General features: G+C 41.4%; 1 protein-coding gene across 1 annotated transcript; it reads left to right on the top strand.

The window, feature by feature from the left end:
* The first annotated feature begins 7,056 nt into the window (after window positions 1-7,056).
* SH2D1A (SH2 domain containing 1A) lies at window positions 7,057-22,428 on the top strand. Its single transcript, XM_026848697.1, has 4 exons — window positions 7,057-7,193; window positions 19,437-19,500; window positions 21,776-21,911; window positions 22,271-22,428. The coding sequence occupies exons 1-4, from the start codon at window positions 7,057-7,059 to the stop codon at window positions 22,309-22,311; spliced, it is 378 nt and encodes a 125-aa protein (XP_026704498.1). The 3' UTR covers window positions 22,312-22,428.
* The last annotated feature ends 331 nt before the right edge of the window (window positions 22,429-22,759 follow it).

The following is a 22,759-nucleotide window of genomic DNA, read 5'->3' on the forward strand; positions in this document are numbered from 1 at the left end:
TGAGGTGAGCGCAGTCGTAAAAGAAACGTGGATTATACAATAAACTGGTTCTACTGGGATCAAATGTACACACTGAGTTCTGTATTTATGAAACTTCAGCACAATGTAGTTTGCCTCACCCTACAGCTGTGTACTGGGAAGGAGAGACTTCGTTACAGACCTGAGGTTTGTAACAGGAAAACAATTCAGTATGTGCTTCCAGGGCAGTGGAGACCCCTGTGCTCCTCGCACGCATTGTCAGCACCATGAGAAGGGGCTGGGCCCTGCTGGAATAGATATCAGGTAAAATAAAAATACACAGACAAGAATGACTGGAGAAAACAATCTACCCTGTGAATTTTGAGAGTTCAGTGAAGCCTATTAGAAAAAACAAAACAAAATATTTGAGAGGCAACTTGACTCCAGAGAATAAACACTTACACAGGGAAAAAATAATGGGTACCAAAGGGCTTTTAAACTTAACTCTGAAAAGTAAAACGAGATCCAGTGGATGGAATCTGGAGCCAGACAAATTCAAATTGGAAACATGACCTACATTTTTAATAGTGAGTATGATTAGCCATTGGAACAAAGTACCCACAAAGTAGTGGATTCTCTCCTCTTGATGGCTTTGAATCAAGACTAGATGCCTTTCTGGGAGATAAGCTTTAGTCAAAAATAGTTATGTTTTAGTCAAACACATGTTACAGGGCTCAATTTAGAGGTAATTGGGGAAATGTAATAGCTTGCGATATCCAGGAGGTCAGGCCAGATGGTATAATGATCCCTTCTGGCCTCAAACTCAATGAATCTCAGAATGAATATAAATGCTATCATCTGGATGTGCATTTGAAATAATTGCAGGCAGAGATTAGACACGCAATTGCATATGGTTCAGAATTGATAAACTTTCCTCCCCTCCAGAACAAAGGCCCTTATTTATGCCTAATTACATGGTGCTGTTGTAATTCAGATAAATATCCGTTAGGAACTCAGATGGGATGTCAGCAAATCAATTTTAACTACTGTGCGTGTGTTGTGTGGAAATCTAGTTTCTGAAGCTTATATTCAACTCCAGACTTGCTCGCACAGGAAGAGCTCCAGCATGGACATTTACTCTACACTGAGAGTGTCATTATATGATTTAGCCCTGTCGCCTCTGAAGTTGATTCAGTTAAATCATAAAGACATGGAGGTCCTGCTCCCCAGAGCAGCTGGGTGCCTAATGCTTATGACTACCCGTGCATTGCTGAATTTTACGGGAAAAGGTTGTTGAAAGAGTAATAGCAGAAAATAAAAAGGTGCAAGCTCCTGTGAGTAGTTTTGCTTGTGCTGACATTATCGCAAATGGCATCTCCGCTTGGTAATGCACATGCACCTGCAAAATAGCCAGCTGTTGCAATGCTTCTGGAGAAAAAATATGAAATATTAACCGGTAAAAGAAACCACATTAAAACACAGATAACTTTTAATATGAATTTCACCATATAATGTAGCTTTCAATTTTAGTGTTATCTCACTACAAAGCATTCAAAACAACTGCACAGGTAAGCAGTGAGACCACACAGAGGAAATAATATTGTTAAAGTTCAGTGAAATGTCGTCATTTATGGGATGTGTGTACTTACCTGTGCTCAGAAGACAAATGTTGATGAGTATAAAGAGTTTCATTCATAAAGGTCTATAAACTTTTGTACTCTCAATCCTTCCTCAGAATCTGATTGATGGCACAAAGCACCCAACTTCCAGGTGATGAGAAAGTTTGTTGTTTCAAGTTCTGAGCACTGCACAGAAGTCCTCACTGTAGCTAATGTGCCACTTGAGGACTTAATATTCGGAGGCAAGGAGATTTTTCCCTGTGCTATATGTTTAATTTGAAGGGGGCAAAAGCCTGGATCTGCAACTGCCCTCACAACTACCCAAACATTTGAGCAGCTCTGTGACAGTCCAGTCTTACAGGTTGGCCTTTCTCGAAGTGAACGAGATCTGAACAATGTATATATCCTGGAGTATAAAGCTGGCGTCTCCACCTGCATCCAAACTTTATTTATTATAATTATCTTCTCTCTTTTTTCCTTTTTTTTTTTTTTTTTTTTTTCCCCCAAGCAACATATATAGAATATAATGACTAACACAGAGGCTGTAGAAATATATGCTAATCTGTGAACTTTAAGCCAAAATGTCTTTGGATTTTTCTTCTGTATTGATGCTCAAAAACCTTACAGCTAATTACGCATTTGCTAATTGTAGCCTGCTTTTTCCAACCTTTTTTATTTCAGCTCAAAAGGGAAACATGATAACGGTGACTCTGCAGGTACTCTGTAGAATAACCAGCATTTTACTGAATCTCAGCGTTACTTTCATATGTGAATAGCAAGTCGCTCTCTGCAGATACTATTCTATACAGTTGTTCTGAATATTTTGTTAGATTACACTAAAAATGAAAGTGACACGAAATAATGAAAATCATATTTAAAGTTAGACGTGTTTTAATGTGGCATTTTGCCAGATAAGTATTTTTTCAGAAACATTGCAATAGCTGCTGATTTTGAAGCTGTTTTTTCAGTACTTCTACAGAGATGGCATTTGTGACAATACTGCTGTATCAGCAAAACTACCAGTACAAGTATTTTACTTTTATCTTGCTTTATAGCCCTTTATACAAGGCCTTCCTATAACAGTTCTGCACTAGCATTAACTTCATGAAGGTCCTGAAGGTCGTCCTTATTTTCAGTCAAATAACAATATCCGAGCATTTTAATGATGCTCTTGTATTAGTGTTACAATATTCAGAATTGTTATAAAATTCAACAACGTATGAAAATGTCATCGCTAGGGATGAATGAAGCAGCTCATCTGAAAATGAAAATCAGACCAAATCTTTGCAGGTGTTCAAAAAACTTAAGGTAATTTCATTTTGTCTCCCCTACCTCCACTTCTCAGATACTTCTACAAGTTCCGGTACCTGAAATATCATCATAATTGATTTTTCTAGACAAAGGAAGTGCTTAGAGCTAATTATCTAAACTTAAGTACAGCATTTGGTACAGTGCCATGTGGGAAATTATTAGCTACAATGGGAGATTAGTACAGAAATTGAAAAGTGAGTAAGAAAGTGAGTAGTAGGAGGAGAAGATCTGTTCTGAGGGAAAGTATAGAGCTTCCCAAGCATCAGTCCTGGGCCTGATATTATTTAACATTTTTTATTAATGATGATCCCCTAAAAATAAGCATGTGTTAATGGAATTTACCAGTGACATAAGGGAGGGAGGTACTATCACTGAAGAGATGAATAAAACTCTCATTTAGGAAGAACTGAGTGACCTTGAGGATCAGGATAGGATAAACTGGATTCAGATGGATTTGAGTGCAAGTTCTTGCATCTGGATCTTGTTAACCAGGTTTCTATATACCTGCATGCTCACAGGTAAGAAAAAAATAAGGTGGGAAAAGACATGGACCATACAAAGCAAGGTATTTTCACCAGGGTGACGAAACACTGGTAACAGTGTGTGAGGCACATGTTAGAAATCAGCTAGGATAGTGTGTGCCATTCACAAATGATTCACTTCTGCAAAGCTACCAAAAAAGATGGTTTGAGTGACCATAGGAAGGGAGAGCCTTAAGTGTGAGAGGAGTTTGTCAGAATGAAGGCTGAGGGATGCCGCTATAAATACACCACATGGCCATAAGCTCCAGGAAGAGAAAACATCTATTTAAACTAAAGGACAACATTGGCACAAGAACAAATGAGTATAAATTGGTCATGAATAAATTTAGGATGGAAATTGGAAGCAGGTTTCCAAACAACAGAATAGCGATGTTCTGCAATTGCTTTCCAATGAGAACAGTGGAAACAACAACAAGAAAAAACCCTGAGCTACTTTTAAGATGGAGTATAATGAGTTTCTGAAAGGAATTATATGATGTGTTTGGCTAAGATAGCAGGGAAGTAGTCTTGATGACCCAAGAGGTCTGTGCAGGCCTATCTGTCTAAGCCTGCTTTTCATGACCAAATATTTCAGAGAACTTTTAAGTGCTTCATGTATTTTTTATATAAATTTTTTACAGCATACTGCAAGGACTGCTAGCTGGACTGATTTAGGGAAGGCACAAAACTATGGGGTCCAGAATATGCTGAATACTCTCCAAATAAAACAAGAGAACTGTCAACATCCTACAGGGCAAGGATCAGGGTGTTTAAAGAAATCACCATTTTCAGTGGAAGTCAACGGGGACAAACAGGAGAAGCACCCCTTGGAGGCTCGGTTCCCTGTTGTTTCTCCTACTCTCCCGAGCCTGCCGCTCTGTTTTGCAGTTTGCCTTCTCAGCCCCACTGCGCATATGCAGCAGAATGAAATAGGATGGTGTACAGCACTTTAGATGCTTAAGATTAAATGAATAAAAAGTGGAGCAGTCAGTGTGATTCTGACTGGGTGCCAACAGTGCAAAGCTGAATTCAAGCTGGCTTGTTTGGGAGAAGGGAGGATTTCTCCACCTCGGTGGTGTGGTGCTGAGCTCTGCTAGCAGTGTCGTGGTTTCTCTCCCCTCAGCCCAGGAAGCACTTACGTCCTTTGGTTTGGTTCATCCTGCTTGGTGCCTCAATGCTTGCTTAGTGTCCCTTGCTCCAAAAGCCAGCATTTCCATTACTTACTTCTTAAAAGCCACGTATTCTCTAGTCAGTGTGGTCGTAAAGGGATTTGTATGAAAGTCTGGGCTTTGGGGTTCAGTAGCTGGAGTTTGATGGGTTCCTTACCCACAAAAGCAACATTTGTTTTTTACAGTAGTAGATACTGCTTCATCAGAGTGCTGGGAGTATGCAGGCTGGCCTGGAAATGTGGTGACCCTCTTATTAAGAAAGCATCTCACAGTAGAAACTTTTATGATTTTTCTACTTACGCTTTAGTTGAAATCTGGTGTGGGGGGCAGACATCTGCAGAATTGGATGATTCTGATTGTTTTTCCTCTCCAGCTAACTACACACATACTTTTTCCGAAATCAGCTGTTAATATTGAGAATAGGTTAAGAAATGGGAAAGATAGATGAAATCCCCAAGAGTACAGGTAGTTTGGAACAGGAGAAGAAATAAGCAGTAGCTTTATGAGGGAACAGTGCTTTGCTTACGCCTTGTCACTATCCACATTAATCACATTTGCAGTAGGCAGCAGCTCTACCTTTTTGTACAAATACTTTAACAACTGGTTTAAAAAACCAAGCAGGATAGCTGAGTCCCCAGGTTCATGTAAACAGGGTAATGAACACTTGCATAACAGGATAGAAAAACCATAAACACAGTGGTTGAAGTTTTCAGTCCCTCTTCAGCTGAGGTTTTCTGCAGCTTTCTCAGCCCCTCCGGTGCCAGGCAGGGAGGCAGCTGCTTGCTGGCATCTCCCTGGCTCATGGTGCCTCCAAAAGCTGCAGCTTTGCTCTCAGTGACTTTGGTGCAGCGCCCCATGCGCAAGCTACCTGGTGACTCACCGGTCAGAAATGCCCATCCCTCAAAAGGAAAAGTTAAAGCTAGTTTGAAAAAAGTATTTTCAAGGAAAAACTATATTAAAGGTCAGAATTGAAAGACATGCACTGTGAAATGATCAAGGAAAAACATTTTGATTGATTGAAACTTAAAAAAGGCAGCTCTTATTTTTGGTGGTTTTAAATTTAATTGTTCCTGAAATGTTTGTATCTAGAGAGCTATTTTTTTCACTCATCCTTAACGTCAACCAGGACACAGCATTCTGTGAACACCTGGGTGAGATGATTTTATTCTGCCCTGTCCTGTTAGCAAACTCAATTTAAAACGAATCAATCATAAGCATGACCTGTACTTATTGGTATATTTTAGGGAGTCATTACTCACGCACCCAGGTGTGAGAACCTGGCTCATCAGGGAGTGCAGCAGCCTCACACCAGGGATGAATTCAGCCCTGAGCTCCTGCAGCCCAGAGGGGCCAGCCTGATGGCCTCGGGTGCAGGGGCAGCACCACCTTGCCACTGCTGTGTGGTGCCTGCCGCTCAGCACCAGGAAACATGCTTGGTTTTTCCATGGGTGGAAATATCTATGGGGGTATAAAATCACCTTTTCAGCTTGTTTGCAAACAGACCTGTTTTCAAGCACGTGCGTATGGGAGCTTTCAAGTGACAAGCATACTGAGGAAATATCTGTGGCCACAGCAGGTGAAAGAAATGTTTTTTTCAGACACGTCTCTGGATTTTGGCTGCCTGCTTGTGAACCACACAAAGGCAGCAGTGACACAGACAGCATCAGGAAGGATGTGAGGGGCCTCCTTGCCTGCGTCGAGGCTGTTGCCTGCCTCCAAGCAGAAATAGTGAGCACCCCTGACTTTAACAGTGGTTGAATGCTACCAAAGCCTATGAAAATAACCACTCATGAGGTAAATCAGCTGGGGGCCAGCATCTATGGGCACCAGACCAGCTGCCATGGAGCAGGAGCTGTGCTCGGCACCTGTGGCCTCGGACAAGTGGCCTGGTGGGGCAGTGACAGCGAGGCCGGCTTGCTTCTTCTAGTTTCTCACCCCTGGGGATTTAAAAAATAAAAGGTTAAAAAATAATCCCTGCTTTGCAAAGGGCCTTTGGTTTCCTGGTTCACCCTTCTTTGTCCCAACTTGTGTTATTGCCATATGAGACAAGTGCCTAACAGCAGCCGCTGACATGGTGCCATCGTCCTGCACTCCCCGCCCTGACCCAGGGTGGCCGTCGGTCTCGTGGCCATTGTGCACTTCAGCATGTCACGTCCCTGGCGAGCAGGGAGCCGCATGGCTGAGGGTGAACTGTGAAATAACACCTCTGTGTATAAGCTGTGATGCCGTGAGGATGTTACAGCCTGTGAAATAGGAAAACAAAAAGGGGCTAAGGGAAAAAAACACAAAAAAGATGTGCTCGTTCCTCACTCTTTCCTCAGTGGTGTCTCGCTCTGTGCAGAGGCTTCAGAGGTGTGAACACATCCTGTTTACATCTGCCACTGAGACGGAGATGCTGAGGGGAGCACAGGGCTGAGGAGCAGTTGGAGGCAGCGCCGTGCACAGGGAGAGCTGCCTGCCACAGGAGACGGCCCCGGCATGGACGCGCTGCCCATCTACCACGGGGGTATCACCCGTGAGGCTGGCGAGAAGCTGCTGCTGGCGGCGGGCACTGATGGCAGCTACCTGCTGCGGGACAGCGAGAGCATCCCTGGAGTCTACTGCCTCTGCGTGCTGTGAGTGTGGACAGCCCCACGCCCCTGCCATCGCCTCTTTGGGTCGGGACAGCTGAGGGCAGCGAGGCTGGGAGATGGGTGTTGGGAAGGGCTGGTCAGGTAATAGTTGATTTCCAACCTTCGCATCCACAGTGTGGGATGTTCCCACACAACAGTGACAAAATACATCCTAATATTACCCTTTGCAGATATGTGTGACACTGTTGGCTCCTTCACTTTTACTTAAGGCGGAGTGATGCATAAGGGGTGCGGGGTCCTTTGCAGAGTGAAGAGGAGCGGGTTTTATCTTAGAGGCCATGCTTCCTATGGGTAAAAAACAAAAAGAGAAAGCAGGCCTGGAGCACATAGTAAGGAGGAACGAAACAACTTGACTTGAGATGGAGTGTGCTGCTTCTTTGTGCTGGATAATACTCTTGCTTTCTGCCCGCTGTCTTCTGCTTCTCGAAGGGGCTCCTGGGTGTGCTTAGCAACATCCCCAGCATCCCCTGTCATTGGGAAGGGTAGTGTGGATCGCTCTTCATCCAGAACATGCCTTTGCTTTGGGACACTCTTGGTCAGGCTGCACGTCCCACAAGCTGTTGGGCTTGGAGTAAACTACCTATACAGTACATGAAATACTGATGGGTAGCAAACTAATTGGTAATGTTTCATCAAATAGGGTGAAAGGGGAAAGATCTGATGGGATGGTCTGTCAGAAAGAGGGTAGAGAGTTTTTCCTGAGAGGGCTGGGGAACTTTAGAGTCATAGGACTTCGTTTTAATGAGACAATTTAATTACCCTACTTTTGGCAAAAGCAGAAGTCTCAGAAGTCCTGAGAGAAAACGCTGTACAATGAAGCACCATTGCATTGAAAGAAGAAAGATGTGTCTATCAAGGCTAAACAGACACTTGTGCCTTACTTCAGTAGAAGAAGAAATACAAGAGAAAACCATTTTAGAGCCAGCAAGAAATTAGCTAACAAAAGGCACTTAGGTACCTGGCAAAAAAAACAGAAGAGGAAGAAGAGTCCTAAGTCAGGTTTTTCCCAAATGTCTTGAATATGTTTCCAGCAATATGTAATGAAGCCCTGGGTGAGTATTATTATTCCCCTGTTGCAGACCAGTAAATGGAGGCATGCGAGAAGGTTATAGGCAATCCAGAAATATACAGCCTTCTTTTCAGGGAAGACCTTTGTGACAGAAGATGTATTTTATTCTTCTCTCATGAAATCAGAAGGTGAACCAAGATAGGTGCTACTCCTAACAAATACCTTAAGAGCTACCTGAAAAATAGGAAATAAGAAGCATCTTGAGTTAAATGAAAATGGAATAGACATAGCAAGAGGTAAAGAGTGCTTTGATTCCTGTGATGAGAATAGGCAATAAAACCAGGATCTCTTAAATAACCACTGGAGGAAATGGTGATATATCTCCTTAGCACTCAGAAGGCATTCATACAGGCAATACTAAGGCATTAGAGAAAGGGTCAGGCAGAATGTTACAATGCTGAATGAAATAGAGAATCCTAAAATTAGTCCACATTAGTCTAAATCAGGCTGTAGGTATGTAACAAGGTCTTTCATCTGCACACAATCAATTGGGATTTTTTTTGTATATTAGTGATAATTTATGTCCTCTGGAAGAAATTTCATGAATGAAATAAAATAGATAAAATGATAATAGGAAGAACAGAAAGGATTGTTAACTATGAAGGTCTGCAATTTTTGGAGGAAAAGAAAAGAGACTTCAGTAAGAAACAGAACCCTACCTAATTGTTTCTAGAAATTATGGGCCACTCATGTCTTCATGTTATGTTGTATTCAAACATATATAATAAGCAAAGGAATAAAAGCAAAAAATATTACTCATGAATGTTATTCGGTATTCTTATAGAATATAAAGCCTCAATAAATTTTACATAAGGGAAAATTTCAATAGCATCTTTTACAAATCCAGGTAAAAAAATCAATGAAAAATACTATGATCGGTATGATCTTATATAGAAAGAAAGATGGCTGAAAAATTCTAGAGCTAAGCCTTGGTTCCAATACTTCTTAATATTTCAATTCAGAGCACTATGTAAGAAATAGCAGATACAGTAAACAACATATCACACAATAACTTTAGAGACAGTTATCATAAAGATACCAGGAAATGTTCTCACACTGAAGATAGCAATGGCAATTTAAAGAAATGTGGACCATAAACTAGAGAAGCGCTTTGAAAGGCAAAATTTTACCAAAGCAGAGCACTTTAGTGGAGAAATTGGAGGAGGAAGTAGGGAAGTCATGAGAGATTCAGATACGTATTTAATGGAGGAACCTAAACCTGGCTTTGGCAAAATAAACCAATAGACCCAGTCCTCCCAAATTCAAGTCTGAACATTGTACATGAGATGAAAACAGGTGGCAAGTATGTATGTGCATGAGAGCTTTGGTAAAAACTGAGGGAAACATGCAGTTGCTCTATTCACTGTTTAAGAAAAAGAACATAAGAGTAAGTACTTTTCTGCCTTTTTTTTTACTTCCTTCTAAATAAATAATGACAATTATTAGGAATAACAAAGTTATTCAGAAATTTACATTTTGGCTCAGAAGTGCTGAAGATCACTCTAGGACTACCTAGGTAAGATTAGGTAAAACACTGGAAGTACTGAAGTGACCTTTGAAACATGAGAAACAAAGCTGGTCAGCCATTAGATATATTATTTATGCAATATAGGACATAAATTACCACTAATATATGCAATAAGTATCAGAGCTAAGCAAAAAATTTTACATCTTTCCAATGACAACTTCTAACAGAAGCGAAACTTTCATACTGCCGGTGAGGTTTCTATTGCTCTTAGAAAAGAAAAAAATAGAAAAATTGTCCAGTTTTCCAAAATCAAAACATGTTCAGTCTGTCTTCTTTCCCCTCTCCCTGCACTTTCCCGGAGAAGTAAAACAAAACAAATGTAAACCCCCCCAGCTCTCAAGATCCAAGCCTTATGTTTTTTTTTTGTTTTTTTTTTTTTTTTTTGTTTTTTTTTTTTTTTTGGTTTTTTTTGTTTTTTTTTTTTTTTTACCATGGGGCAAAATGGAGTTGTCAAAATTAAAAGGCATAGTGCTGATGAAGAGAAAAGAAACATTTATCAAAAACGTCATTAAACAAACATTAGGATGATAATATTGTCATCAGCTTGACCTCACATTTGTGGCCGCTCTGCACTTCCAGCTCCGGCTCCAGCAATTGCCAAGTCCTGTGATTGTCACTGCACTGCTTAGGCTCAAACATTGCCTCCTTCTATCAAGAAACTGCATAACTTTGTAATGCCACCACCACCACTCAGGTCCCTCTGGGCACCCCCAGAAAGCCTTGAGAGATTTTGGCAGTCTGAGCCCCCTAAGGCACATAATAAGGGCAGCAGCGTTCATGGTCAGGCTCATTCGCCTTTTGTTTTTCCATTTAAAAAGTGGAGCCCTGACCTTTAAAAAGGAGAAGAGTCAAAGACTTCATGAATCCCTCGTGACTGACACTGATTTTACAGGTCAAGCATAAAAGAGACAGGTAGTAGCATAAAACCTGACCTACAGAAATGGGTAACTGCAGCAGGCAGGACCCTGTTGTTGGAGCATTTGGTCAGAAAACTCTTTCTTTCTTCTTTTTTTCTCCTGAAGAGTTGCTTTACCTTCCTTGAATGCTGCTTTCCACTGTCCGAAGTCATGGTGTGCATATGACATGCCTGCAAGCTTTCAAAGAGAGAATGTTTTTTGGTGTGGCTGTGGCAAAACACAAAGAACTACTTTCGTAAATATTTTAAGACCACAATTAAACTATGCATGGAAGAGTAGAAAGGTTTTGATTTGCAACAGTGTCCCCTGGGGCTCTTACAAATAGAGGTGCTGCCTGAAGATTTTGGCAAAGTTTTTTATTATAAGATGCTCTCGAGATCTTCATTGCATGAATACAATTATTAAATTGAAAATATATACTTTAAGGATGTTGTTTATCATGTAGTTCATCTTGAGTAGCACCAAAACCTGATGGTTGGAGGGAGCTTTGTGGTCTGTTTTTCTCTTTGCTTAATACCCCATTCGATGTTTTTAGCACCCTCAGAAATCCTCTGTGCACATCGCTCCTGATAAATTCAGTGGGGGACATAGGACATGATAATGGTGGTTAGTTTGAGAAGCAGCATCTTAAACTGTGCCTGAAAAATGCATAAATAAATGCCTGAGAGTGCCAAAAACACCGGTTCCCTCTACAGATACATGAGCACACATGCAGAAACAAGCAGCTCATGCCTGAATTGGCAAAGATAAAGAATTTGTAGTTTGGGTCTCAAAATTCATGTATTGAAAATACTTGGAATGTCAGTAGTTGTTTCAGACCTTTAAGTAAGGTAAATATGACATACTTGTCAAACTGTATGTTCAGATTATTTGTTTGAAACCAGCCATTCATGTACTGTGCTGCACTCCATTTGTGGAGAATAATCAAAAGCTGGAATAGGAAGCTGTTTAGAGCTCTTGAAGCAACAGTAAAAGCAACAGGGATAGGCTGCAGTTCTATCAGATTTTACGTGTGCTATTTTTTCTGTCACCATAACCACAGTGCACAAGTTCAGGCAACGTGCTGAAACTTTCTGATGCGGCAGATGTATCAGCTGTACAGCGTGGAAGTGTAATACGAGATCACGAGCCAGCTTCAGCTTAGCATTTCTTTTGTTTCCCATGTAATATTTTTGATAGAAATGGCAGAATAATTGCATTTATTATAACACTGCACATAATAATCATCATCATTTAAAATGTAATTTGGAACAAAAGCTTCCCTCTGAGGAGGAGCCCCTCAACTCAAGGTTGCCGTTGTAAATATCATGCACTATTTTCAGCTTGAAAAAAGTCTTCTACAGCACGACAGTAAACTCTGCTGAGGTATTTCAGCTCCCTGATAATCAGAGTGAGCTTTGTCTTTGCTGAGAATAACCTGGCTAATGGTCTTCAGATATTCCAGCAGCTTTTCTTGGAAAGATTTTAGGAAGGCAGACAGCCTGAATGCTGGGTAACTGCTGCACTAATGAATCTGTAAATGACAGAATGGGTTCAACTGTTAGGTAACAGAACCTAGATTAGTGCTACCCTGCTTTTGTAGGCTTGAGTTTTGAGGATTTATTTGAAGCAGTGATTTCAGGTTCAGGGATTTTTATGGTCAGAGCATGCCTACCTTGCTCTGAGATAAACAGGAAATCTGAAAATGAGCCACTGAATTATTCCCAAACTCAGAAATGTTTCATAAAAATATGAAAGAGTAACATTTACAGGCCTATTGAAAGTGCTTTATCTCTCACAGTTCTCGTGAGCTGTGCCTAAAAACATGAATGAAATTTCACCAGATAACCTTATTTCATGATTTTTGTCTTTGTGAGGTACTATTCTGGAAGACATAATAATTCATGAAGCTTAGTTACTGGCCCACCATAAAATAATTGATTTCTATTTAGCATCTCAGATTTGAAAAAATTCTCATTTTATTTAAAATCTCAAGAAATTCCTCTCTGAGGCATTGCTTTTGGCTGACATCACCATGCACCAGACCAACAGAAACTGCTCAGAAAGACTACACACTTGTCCTTCGGGTAAATCAATGGCATTTCTACTGATGGTTAGGAGTGTTCAAGTGGTGAAGATGCTGACAATCTTCCACAGAAACCTGTGCATAAATTCAGAGACATTTCAAAAGATTTGACTTGCTCTTTCAAGCTTCTGCTAATTTCAGAGAAGTAAATCAAGGTAATGCATTTGCTTTATAATGACACAGCATTATGGCAATCTAATACTAGTTACTGATTCTGTATCACAAGTAAATTCTTGCCACAAGAAGTGTTGATAGGGGAATGACTGATAGTAGTGTAAACTCAGGTGAGTGTGTGTAGAATGCTGCTGTGAGTTAAGCTACAGTAACTCTGTTGGGCTTTTCAGATGTTGTAAACACTGATTTAAACTACTTCATTCACTCTTGACACAGAGCTTGCATCTTGCACATCACTTGATGTGAATGCCATTTCTTCAGCCTGAGTTAGCTGATGGGTGGTAATTGCTAAGTTGCTGTACCTTGATTGTATGTCTGAGACCTAAATAAGGCAGGAACCAGGCTGCTTGTCAACCAGAAAATGCAAATTCCAGGACAGAGTGAGGAGCTGTAAGCCTAAATAGGATTTTCTCCTACATTAAATAACAAGACGTTTTGGCCTTTCCATGATTAATAAACCAAGTAGAAATATAACAATTAAAAAGGGAAAAAAGTTTAAGTGGATGGCTGGATTGACAGTTTCATTATTTTGGCAGCTGTCACTTCTGTCTCATGGGGGAAGCCATGCCGCTCAGGGGGTGGGGAGACCCCGATAAGCACACACGTGGGCCATGCAGGCTCCCAGGCACCGCTGTGATTCCCCTGACCACACAAGTTTTGGCTCTGTGGTAACCATTGCCCACCTCTGCAGCCACTGTGGTGCCCATGCCACTGCTCACATTCCCAGTCCAGGGTTGGCCCTGGGATGCTGCCTGAGGTTGGTCCATCTGGCCAGGCGTTCAGGAGCTGCTCTGCAGCCTGCATCTGGAGAATGGTGAAGGGGCTGCAACCTGACCCCTCATGCTCATTATGTTACCTGCTGCGTGCCATTCACCCCCCCACTCTGAACATTCTGGGTCTCCCATGAGCTCTCCTGTAGCACTCACCTCTACAGCATTAGTAGCACTCACCTCTAGAGCATCATTAGTACTCACCCCCAGAGTATTACGTGATTTTTAAGCATTATCTCAGGTTGTGAGATGAAGAGTTTATGAACTCTGTTTCACACAAGAAGAACTGTGACACAGGAGGCTCAGGTCTGCAGTACCCCAGTTGTGGGAATGAATTTTCAGATTACCCAGGGTTACTCTGTACAGCCTGCTGACTTTGCTTACATCACTGAGGGCTGTTTCCTTGTTTCATACATCTTCTTCTTCCAAACCACCAATGTTCTATTCCTGGCTTTTTCACCTCTCCAGAATTTTGTGCTGCTCCCAGTTCAAGCCCCCTCATGCTTGGCCTCCGTATATCTCCTTCCTTATTCATTGACTCTTACTCTCTCCCAGAGGTTCAATTTTCATTGCTGTTTCCTTGCCCAGCTTACATAGACATAGGTCCCCTTTTCTTTCCTTCCACATCCACCCCACCCAGTCCCAATCTTCCTTTCCAAGATGCCCAATCTAAATTACCTTCTGTTTTTCTCCCCACTAATCCAGGCCAGGCAACATCCATACATCGCTTGTGGCTTGAGAGCCTGGACACTGGTTAGCTGAATGCCCATGGTACAGCCAGCCCAGTCATGATGCAGCTACAACTGCTAACAACCTTTAGAAAGCACCTTTCACAGCCGAGACAGCCACTACCATTTTCTCCAGGTGACCGCAAGAGATATAACTTCCTTCAAAAAAATTTTATATCTTACTCTAAAAACTGAGCAAAAAACCCAACAATTGGAAGATTTTATTTTTTACTTGGTTAAAACACCGTTTTGCTTAAAATGTCCCCTTTTCTGCTACTTCTGCATTCTCCATCTCTAAATAAAGTTAAGGCAAACACTTAAGAAACAGAATTTCAGTCTGAAAGGTTGAAATGTGGCAAAGTTATAAGAAACTGAGTATGGGCTGTATAGAATGCTCAGGACTGCTGTCTGTAGGCCACACCGCTGTCTGGTTCTTAGACAAGTGAAATTCCAAGGTAAGGTCAGGATGCAAATATACCAGGTAAGAAGAGCCGACTGATACAGTGCAAAGACATCAGAAGAGAAAGCTGTGTAAAGAGGAAGAAATTGATGTCATTTATTGCTGACATGGCTTTCCTCCGTCTCTCTGTCTTTCTCCCTTTATATTTGCTCCATTTTGGACTCAGATATGAATACAAATTAGTTTAATAAAATTTCCCAACTGAGATACAAAACATTTGGAAATGATTTTAAAATATACCATGCAGCTGAAATGTCATGGTTAATTTTAATCTGTAGCATGCGGCTAATATCCTCTGGCTATTTCAATGGCGTAGAAGATTGTAATTATTCACCTGTTAAAGTAAATGTGGCTTTAACAAGTCTGATCACAGTTGAAAAGGAAGAGTGGAGGGGACAGGTAGACAGATGCTGTCTCAGTATGTCATCTGTGAATGATGCCTTTGTAGCTCTTTGGGAGGAATTATCTAGCTGTAAAGAAAAAAAGCCTATAATATAAAGTGGACTGTTTCCTGTAATAGCAACTTTTTCTAGATTTTCCTTTGACAAACTTTTCCCAGCAATGGTATTGCCATAGAGACAGTGCTAGGGCAGTTCCCAGCTGGTATAACACATCCTTTGTTACGAAGATCAAAAAATAAGTGAGATGACATAAAAATATCATCAGTGGCGACCAAACCACTCTTTTGTAAGTGCTATCCAATACTGTCCTTAGAGCAATGGCTGTTTTCTGCTTCAGCATTTTGGCATTTTTTGCCTCTGATCAAAAATTTATAGGGCCTCGTTCATCAAGCTGTTAATTCACAATTGCTCCTGTCCCTTGAGTTTCACTGGCATGAAAGAGGAGCTTTGCAATTCTGAGAGGTTTGTGGCCATCCTTGGGCCAGGTGAAGGGATGGGGATGCCTTTGTTGGGTCTTTGCCTGGGTATCAATAGCTGGTCTTCCTCTAAGATATGTTGGTACACCAATGTCGCTGTAATAGTACTCTCTGAAATCCTTTTCTCAGTGACATGTGCCCATCTCCCGTTGGTTTTGTCCAGCAGAGGGAGGAGTTTAGGTCACTGAGAGGTGGACCTGGCCTGCATATCGCATAATGGCTTCAAAGCATAAGCCACGTGAGAGGCCCCAGGTCACGAGAACCATGCCCAGGCCACATGGTGGTTGGGTTTTGGCTTTAGCTATGTGGCTACATCACATATAGGAACACTGTGTCACACTAGGAGCCTTTTTCTATCATGGAGTCAAATGCAGAAAACTGAGTTGTTCCCTCATGGTGCCTGGGGAATTTCTCATCTCTTGAGACCTAAGCTGCAGTAAATACACTTTTCCACCTGCTTTTGCCTGGTGTTACATGTTTTGCTCTTTGGAAGGTAATGTCCTATACAGTCTCAATGTTAGTTTTTGTATTTAATTTTTGTTTTAAGAAAAACACCTTGATCTTCCTTCAGTCAACACTGATCCTAGTTAATGTTGAGTAGTTTAAATCATAAAAACCTTTTTCACAGGATGTTGTGCCCATGCATCAGTAAAGAGAACTTGGCTCATCAAAATCATGTCACTTACACATGGAAGGTAAAAAGCACTTTGAAGTGGTAATGAAGTAAATTCCTGCTGCTTAAAGGAAGGTTTTGATAAGATCATATTCATTGGGAGAGTACTTATCAGAAGAGCTGTAATTCATTTTGTGAAAACAGGTCCCCATGGAAAGTAGTTAGATGGGCAGATCAAGTTCTTCACCTTCTTAACAAAATTCCTCCTTCCTTTGTGCATTTCTGGTGCAGGTGTGGTGGTCCTGGGCCATCTCCCACCTAGTCGGTGGCTGTGTTTATTGATGGCTTCAGAGCCAGCAACAAATTATAATGTTGTGATTTTCAGCTTAAGCACAGTGATCCCCTTTAGACCTTTCAGTCTTTCTTCCTCTGGGAAAAAAAATTATATTTGCCAGGTGAGTGGAGAGCTCTCACTTGTCCTTTACAAGGCTGTGATAGCAATGTCATAGTAGTCCCATTCTCCATGCTGTACTCAGAGCATCCATGTTCCTAAATTTTTGTTCCTTTAGCTCATGGTTTTTAATATGAGCTATCCTTTGCTCTTTCTCAGGGCTTGGTTGAAATATTTTACAGTGGAATTTTTTGAAAAGTACAGGATACATGTCTATCTTATACCTCACCCTGCTTTGGTCCTGAATATTACTTTATCTGACCTTTATTTTTGAATTTGTCCAGCTTAGTGAACCCTTCTTGCAGAGTGCTGAAAGCCACTGGACATTTCAGTCGGGGCCACGTCCCAGCCCATAAACCACTTTGAGTCATGCAATCTCTTAGGTAGAGAAAATGATGAAAGAAGCAACAGATTGTGGCTTTCCAGGCAGCTGAGCCATTTGTGGAAAAATCAGATTCTAAAAGGGACTGAAGCAATCAGATTGCTTTGGGATAACCAAGAACAAGCATGGGTAATATCCACAGTGTATTAAAGACAGGAGACAAGAGAGTGTGTTTCAGATTTCTACATACTGAGTATGGTTTTTAGGCTTGAAAAAAAAAAATCGTTGTGGAGATGGTCAAATATCCACTTCAAAGAGAGAGGACAGAATGCCAGGACCTCTCTGGTGTTCACTGGTACACCGTGGCCTATACAATCCTAGTTACAATAACTGTACTGAAACACTGGCTGGCACGCTACACGTAGATGCAGGAAAGCCCCTCATGATTTCTAAAAAGAAAAGATTAATGTGAACATCAGCTACTCATGAAAAGCTGACAACACAGGCACAGCTCTCAGAGGTTTTAAGAAAGGATGTGATGATATAAGATTGTGTAAAGACTCTAACGGGCAACACTGGAGTGGCTTAGAGGGATGGGCTTTTAAGCATCTGGGCTTGAGCTGTGGCCTCAAACACCAGTGACCCTGGTGCCATGTCCTGGACAGGAGAACTGTGTTATCCTTCCACGTCCTTCCCTCCTCCTGCAGCCACAGCAGGTTGCTCACACCTCTTCCCAAGGCCCCGTTCTGGTCCTCTCCAAATCCCTGACGGACTGCAGCCATGAGCTTGCTGGGGGAAGAAGTGGAGTAGCAGTAGCTGTTTTCTTCCTTAGGTTTCCATGAAGTGAGCACAGCTGGCCACTTGTCATGTCCATCTGGTGCCAGGTGGGAAGTCATGTCTCTGGGGAAAACGCTCCCTTGGTTAACACTAGGAGGTGGATGAAGTTGTGGTGGGATTGTGGGGCTGTGTCGGGCACAGTCCCACAGACGGGGAGGAGGGCAGTGTCTCAGTTGCTGCGCAGGGAGTTTGTCCCTGCAGCAGCCCTGACGTGAGGGAACGGCTCTGCGTCTTCCACCTCCGTATTTAACCACGGTGGGAGTCAAGTGGTGGGGAGAAAGCTCACAAATCAGGACAGTAATTTTTGCTCCCACTTTGTGGGGCTGTAGCAGTGTGACAACCGTTAACAACTTCCTGCTTGGGTAAATTATATCAGACACCATTCTGCAAAGCTTTCTGTAACGACTTTTTAACAAGAATTTATCCAGGAGCCATGACACGGAGCGTAAGTAATTGCAATCATACGCTTTCTGTGTCGTTGATGGTTTCTGCTATTTTGTCATAACTACTATAACACCATGTATAATTGGAAAGAAATACAGTATTTTTCTGCTTTCTTGAGAATAAGAATTGATACAGAAATAGGGAATGGTCCCTAAAATCCTGCTGTGTATTCATGTAGATCCATGTAGTATGAAATACAGTCTTCCTTATCTGACACCATCTAAACTAACGTTGCGCCCATGGAACTATTAGTACTTGTCTCTGCTTCTGAGTTAAATTTTTGGATGTCGGTTTAATAATCTACCATGTAAATCATTCACTGTGTTGTGTTCATAAGAGAAGCAAGACTCTGGACACAAGTATGTCTTGTATTATCAGTATATGACTCATTCTCAAAAGACTCAGATTTAAAAAGAAGGAAGATTCCACACTCTTATAAGTGTCTTTTACAAGTAATTAAAAATTAGGAATATATGGGCAAGACAAAGAGTAATTTACCTTGCTTTTGTGAGTCAAGCTTTTCAAATACATTATATGCATGCTATTGCTTCTGGGAACATCTGCATTTAAACCAACCACAATACAGTAATGCTATCTGCCAATAATATACCTTCTCTTTTTCCAGGGAAAGTATGTCTGGTTTGTGTCAGTAAAAGGAGGTCACTGAAAAAAAAATTTTAAAAATGCAAGGCAGGAATTAAAGCACTGTGACTTGACCTAGAATAACCGAGTATTGCTAAACTAGATCTGAATCAGAGTAATTCCTCTCATTCAAAAAGAATCCAGTAGGTTGAACACTGCTTCCAAACTGTGTCTCTTTTTTTTTTTTTTTTTTTTTTTTTTTTTTTTTTTTTTTTTTTTTTTTTTTTAGCAAATGAACTGCCTCCCACATAACAGAGTGTACCTCTTGTGAAACCTGACAGTAGAAATGAGTAATAAATACCTGTTGAATTTTTTTTTTTTTTCACAGACATCAGGGTTATGTTTATACCTACAGAGTGTCCAAGACAGAAACTGGGTCCTGGAGTGCTGAGGTGTGTACTTCTCCTTTCTCTTCTGAAAATTTCTACACCCTGTTTGATGTTCATATTGATTTAATGAAATATATTCAAATTATTCATGTTTCTGTATGGTCTGATTTTTCACTGAAGGTAATCGATCTTGAGTGTGCCCATCAAAGATGTCTTGGTGCCACTTCTGACAGTCTTGAACTCATAAATTAATTCCCTGTTACATTTCAACTGTTGCATAATGCAATAGTGCATTATTTTGCATCATTTTAAATGGCAAAAATATTGTGTTTTTATAATTTGACAAGTACAATCAGTTCCCTTCTATCCTGTGTACGATTAATGTCAGACTATTAAGGAAATTATTTTCAAATCTATGATGTTTTAAAGTTAATTTCTCTTCAGATTGATTCATCATTGTTGCAAAACATATAGGATAGCCAAAACTTGATACAAAAGATATTTTTACCTATCTGATAAGATACTGGTAATTCAAGTGTAGAATAACACCATTTGCAATACAGACAACTATTTGGGTTGGTGGGATCTGTATTTCTTTTATGAAGGTCTTGTTCTTTGGATGTATTCTGTAAATTAATTTATAATTAGCTTTCTGTTTACACATTACTGAACCCTGATTACAAATGTTAAATAATTTCTAGACAGGCATAATTCCTTGGCCAATATGATAACACAAGTGGTTGCTGTGCTCTGGAAGACAAGACTGATTCCTGGGGTTACTCAGCAGCAGATTGGGGAGTAAAAGTGACTCATATTACTACAGAGTAAATAATTATCTGTGTCACCCTTGGGAATGGTACTCAGGAAGAATTTGCTTTCATTCCTGTAAGGCACCGGGAGCACCCTGTAGGTTTGCACTGCAAAGGGGGTGTTGTGGGACAGGGTGGGGGTGGTAGCACACCTGGTGTGCCAGGGCGAGCACTGGTGTCTCAGTAAGGATGTCAGGACCCCCAGGGACATCCACCTGTGGCAGATAATTCCCTGAGTGAGGCTGAAGCCCGCTTTGGTCCCAGGTAATGTCAGCATCTGCAGTGAGGTTTTTCTGGTGTTATATAGGCCTGCCACAATTCCTCCCTCATGACCTCCACTGGCTTCCTACATATGGGTCTTGGGCTTTTCCTCGATGTATTTTAGGCAGATCTTATCTGTGTTTCACATGTAGGTGTCCTTAAGGCTCAGGACTCTCAATATATCCTCTGCAGGGAAAGGTGCTAGCTACAGCCCCATGATACCAACCCTTCCTTTAAACAAACAGAAACCTTTAAGTAAATGTTTCTAAGACCACGCTGGCCTCAGCTGTTAGAAACAGCAGCCTAAATCCAACTTATCTCCACAAAATGTGCCTCCAAGGCCAAAACAGGCTCCAGATGCATCTTTCCTCTTTCTGCTTCCTTCCCTGTGGTTGGTTAGTCTCTGAGCAAGCTCAGGTCATACCCATCTTTCAAGGACGAGGCAGGGAAATTAAAAAAGTGATGGTAAAATCCCAAACACTGTGAAGCCTCCAGCTGGTGCCAGTGAGGCAGAATTTAGCCCTCTGGGACTGCTATGTGAGAGCAGCATCCCTTGGGTGGGATTATGCCAGCAGGACCTATATTTGTCCTCTCATGACTTCGGTGGGGAGGAGTTATTACAAGAATGCCCTGAAGGATTTAATAGAAACATTGGATTTTTGATTAAAAGCAGACACAGTTTCATTTCACAGTGTTTGAAAAGGTGCTAACATAGAAAGATAGAGAAACTCCCACTTTTAATAAATAGGTGACATTTTGCTGCTTCCGTTGTACAAGAGAGAGACAGGAATACTCAATGAACACATAAGCCAGAAATGAATGCTCAAAGGCTTGCAAAGAGGCTGTGTCTGTGCTAAATTTAGTGGTGTAAAGACTCCCCCCTCCCTGGTAAGTGTCACATAGCTCTCTAGATTGTTTTACTGGTATTTCCAGGCTGGAAGTATCTTACCTATAAACCACAGGCTGGATTTATAGGTAAATCACTGGGTAAGAAACAGCAAAAGATCGCTTGGGAATTTGCCTAATAAGCATGGCAGGCTCTGGGTTTCTCTTGTAGTGATTAAGAAATCATCCCTCTTCCAGCTTTGTATCAGCACACTGCTGGAAACTGCTCTTAGGAGGATTTCATCGCAGGGAGGCCACAATGCCCTGGGGAAAAGAGGAGAGACGTACAGCCCATTGACTCGTTTTAAATTGGCACATAAGGGGGTCCCACATACCTTGGGCACCTAGCATCCCCTCTCACCTCTCGCCCTTTGGCTTTGCAGACAGCGCCTGGAGTCCACCGGAGGCTCTTTCGGAAAGTACACAACCTCATTTCAGCCTTCCAGAAACCTGACCAAGGCATCGTAACGCCCCTGCAGCACCCAGTCGTCAACCATGCAAAAGCCAAACACCCCCCAGGTACTCATGGGGGTGGAGGGAGCCTTGGCTGTGGCTGAGCAGAACCCTCCATGGCCGCGGGGATGGAGGGCTTAGATTTATTTGCATCTTCGACCTTAACTATTCAGCAGGGTGGCATTGCCAAAAATATGCTCTAACTTCGCTTCTGTGTGATCAAACGCTGGCACTCAGGTGCTCATTAGGGATAGGGACTGTCAATGTGATGAGAAAATGGATTTTGAATACGTATCCCTGAGTGCTATACTGTCAGTGGCTACCTTCCCTCCCCAGCACCCTTTGTCGTGTAGGTCGGAATCTTCCAATCTGTCCATTTTCTTGGAGTTTTCGTCCTTTCATATCTTTTTGATTCTTTTTCTTAGGGAGAAATGAAGGCCGTGATTTCCACCTGCAGCCATCATGAAAAGATTTCACCAAGTGTGACATAACCATGACTTCTAGTGTCTCCTCTAGTCCGTGCTCTAGAACAGAACGATTTATGATAGTTAATACAACTCCATGAGTTTTCTTGTAACATTTGCAGAAATGTGTATTTCACAGAATTTCTAGCTCAAAATCTTGAAGTTTTAAGTTTTAGAATATTTTGAATTTAGGGTGTTGGGTCTTTTTTTTTTTTTTGCTAAGAGAGGATAAAAAAATATCAACTACTAAATAGTGTAATGTCTTTTTTTTTCCCTTTGTATTCTTAAGTACAAAATATTATTCACTTCAAGATTAGTTCCTAATTAATAATTAGTTCCTATTTTTGCATTACTTAACTTTGGATTCTGCTTTGCTTTGTTCTGGTTGGCATTTTTGCAGAACTGGGCAAGTCCCCTTTTACAGCCTTAGGAAAATAGTTTACATTAAAG

Source organism: Athene cunicularia, assembly GCF_003259725.1.
Source record: "Athene cunicularia isolate RWA chromosome 4 unlocalized genomic scaffold, athCun1 chr4_part3, whole genome shotgun sequence".
Lineage (NCBI taxonomy): Eukaryota > Metazoa > Chordata > Aves > Strigiformes > Strigidae > Athene > Athene cunicularia.

Excerpts from the sequence above, each read along its gene's own strand:
- SH2D1A (XM_026848697.1), top strand. The coding sequence starts at position 7,057 with ATGGACGCGCTGCCCATCTACCACGGGGGTATCACCCGTGAGGCTGGC. Across the intron at positions 7,194-19,436 it reads GTCTACTGCCTCTGCGTGCT|ACATCAGGGTTATGTTTATA; the intron begins GTGAGTGTGGAC and ends TTTTTTTCACAG. Across the intron at positions 21,912-22,270 it reads AAAAGCCAAACACCCCCCAG|GGAGAAATGAAGGCCGTGAT; the intron begins GTACTCATGGGG and ends TCTTTTTCTTAG.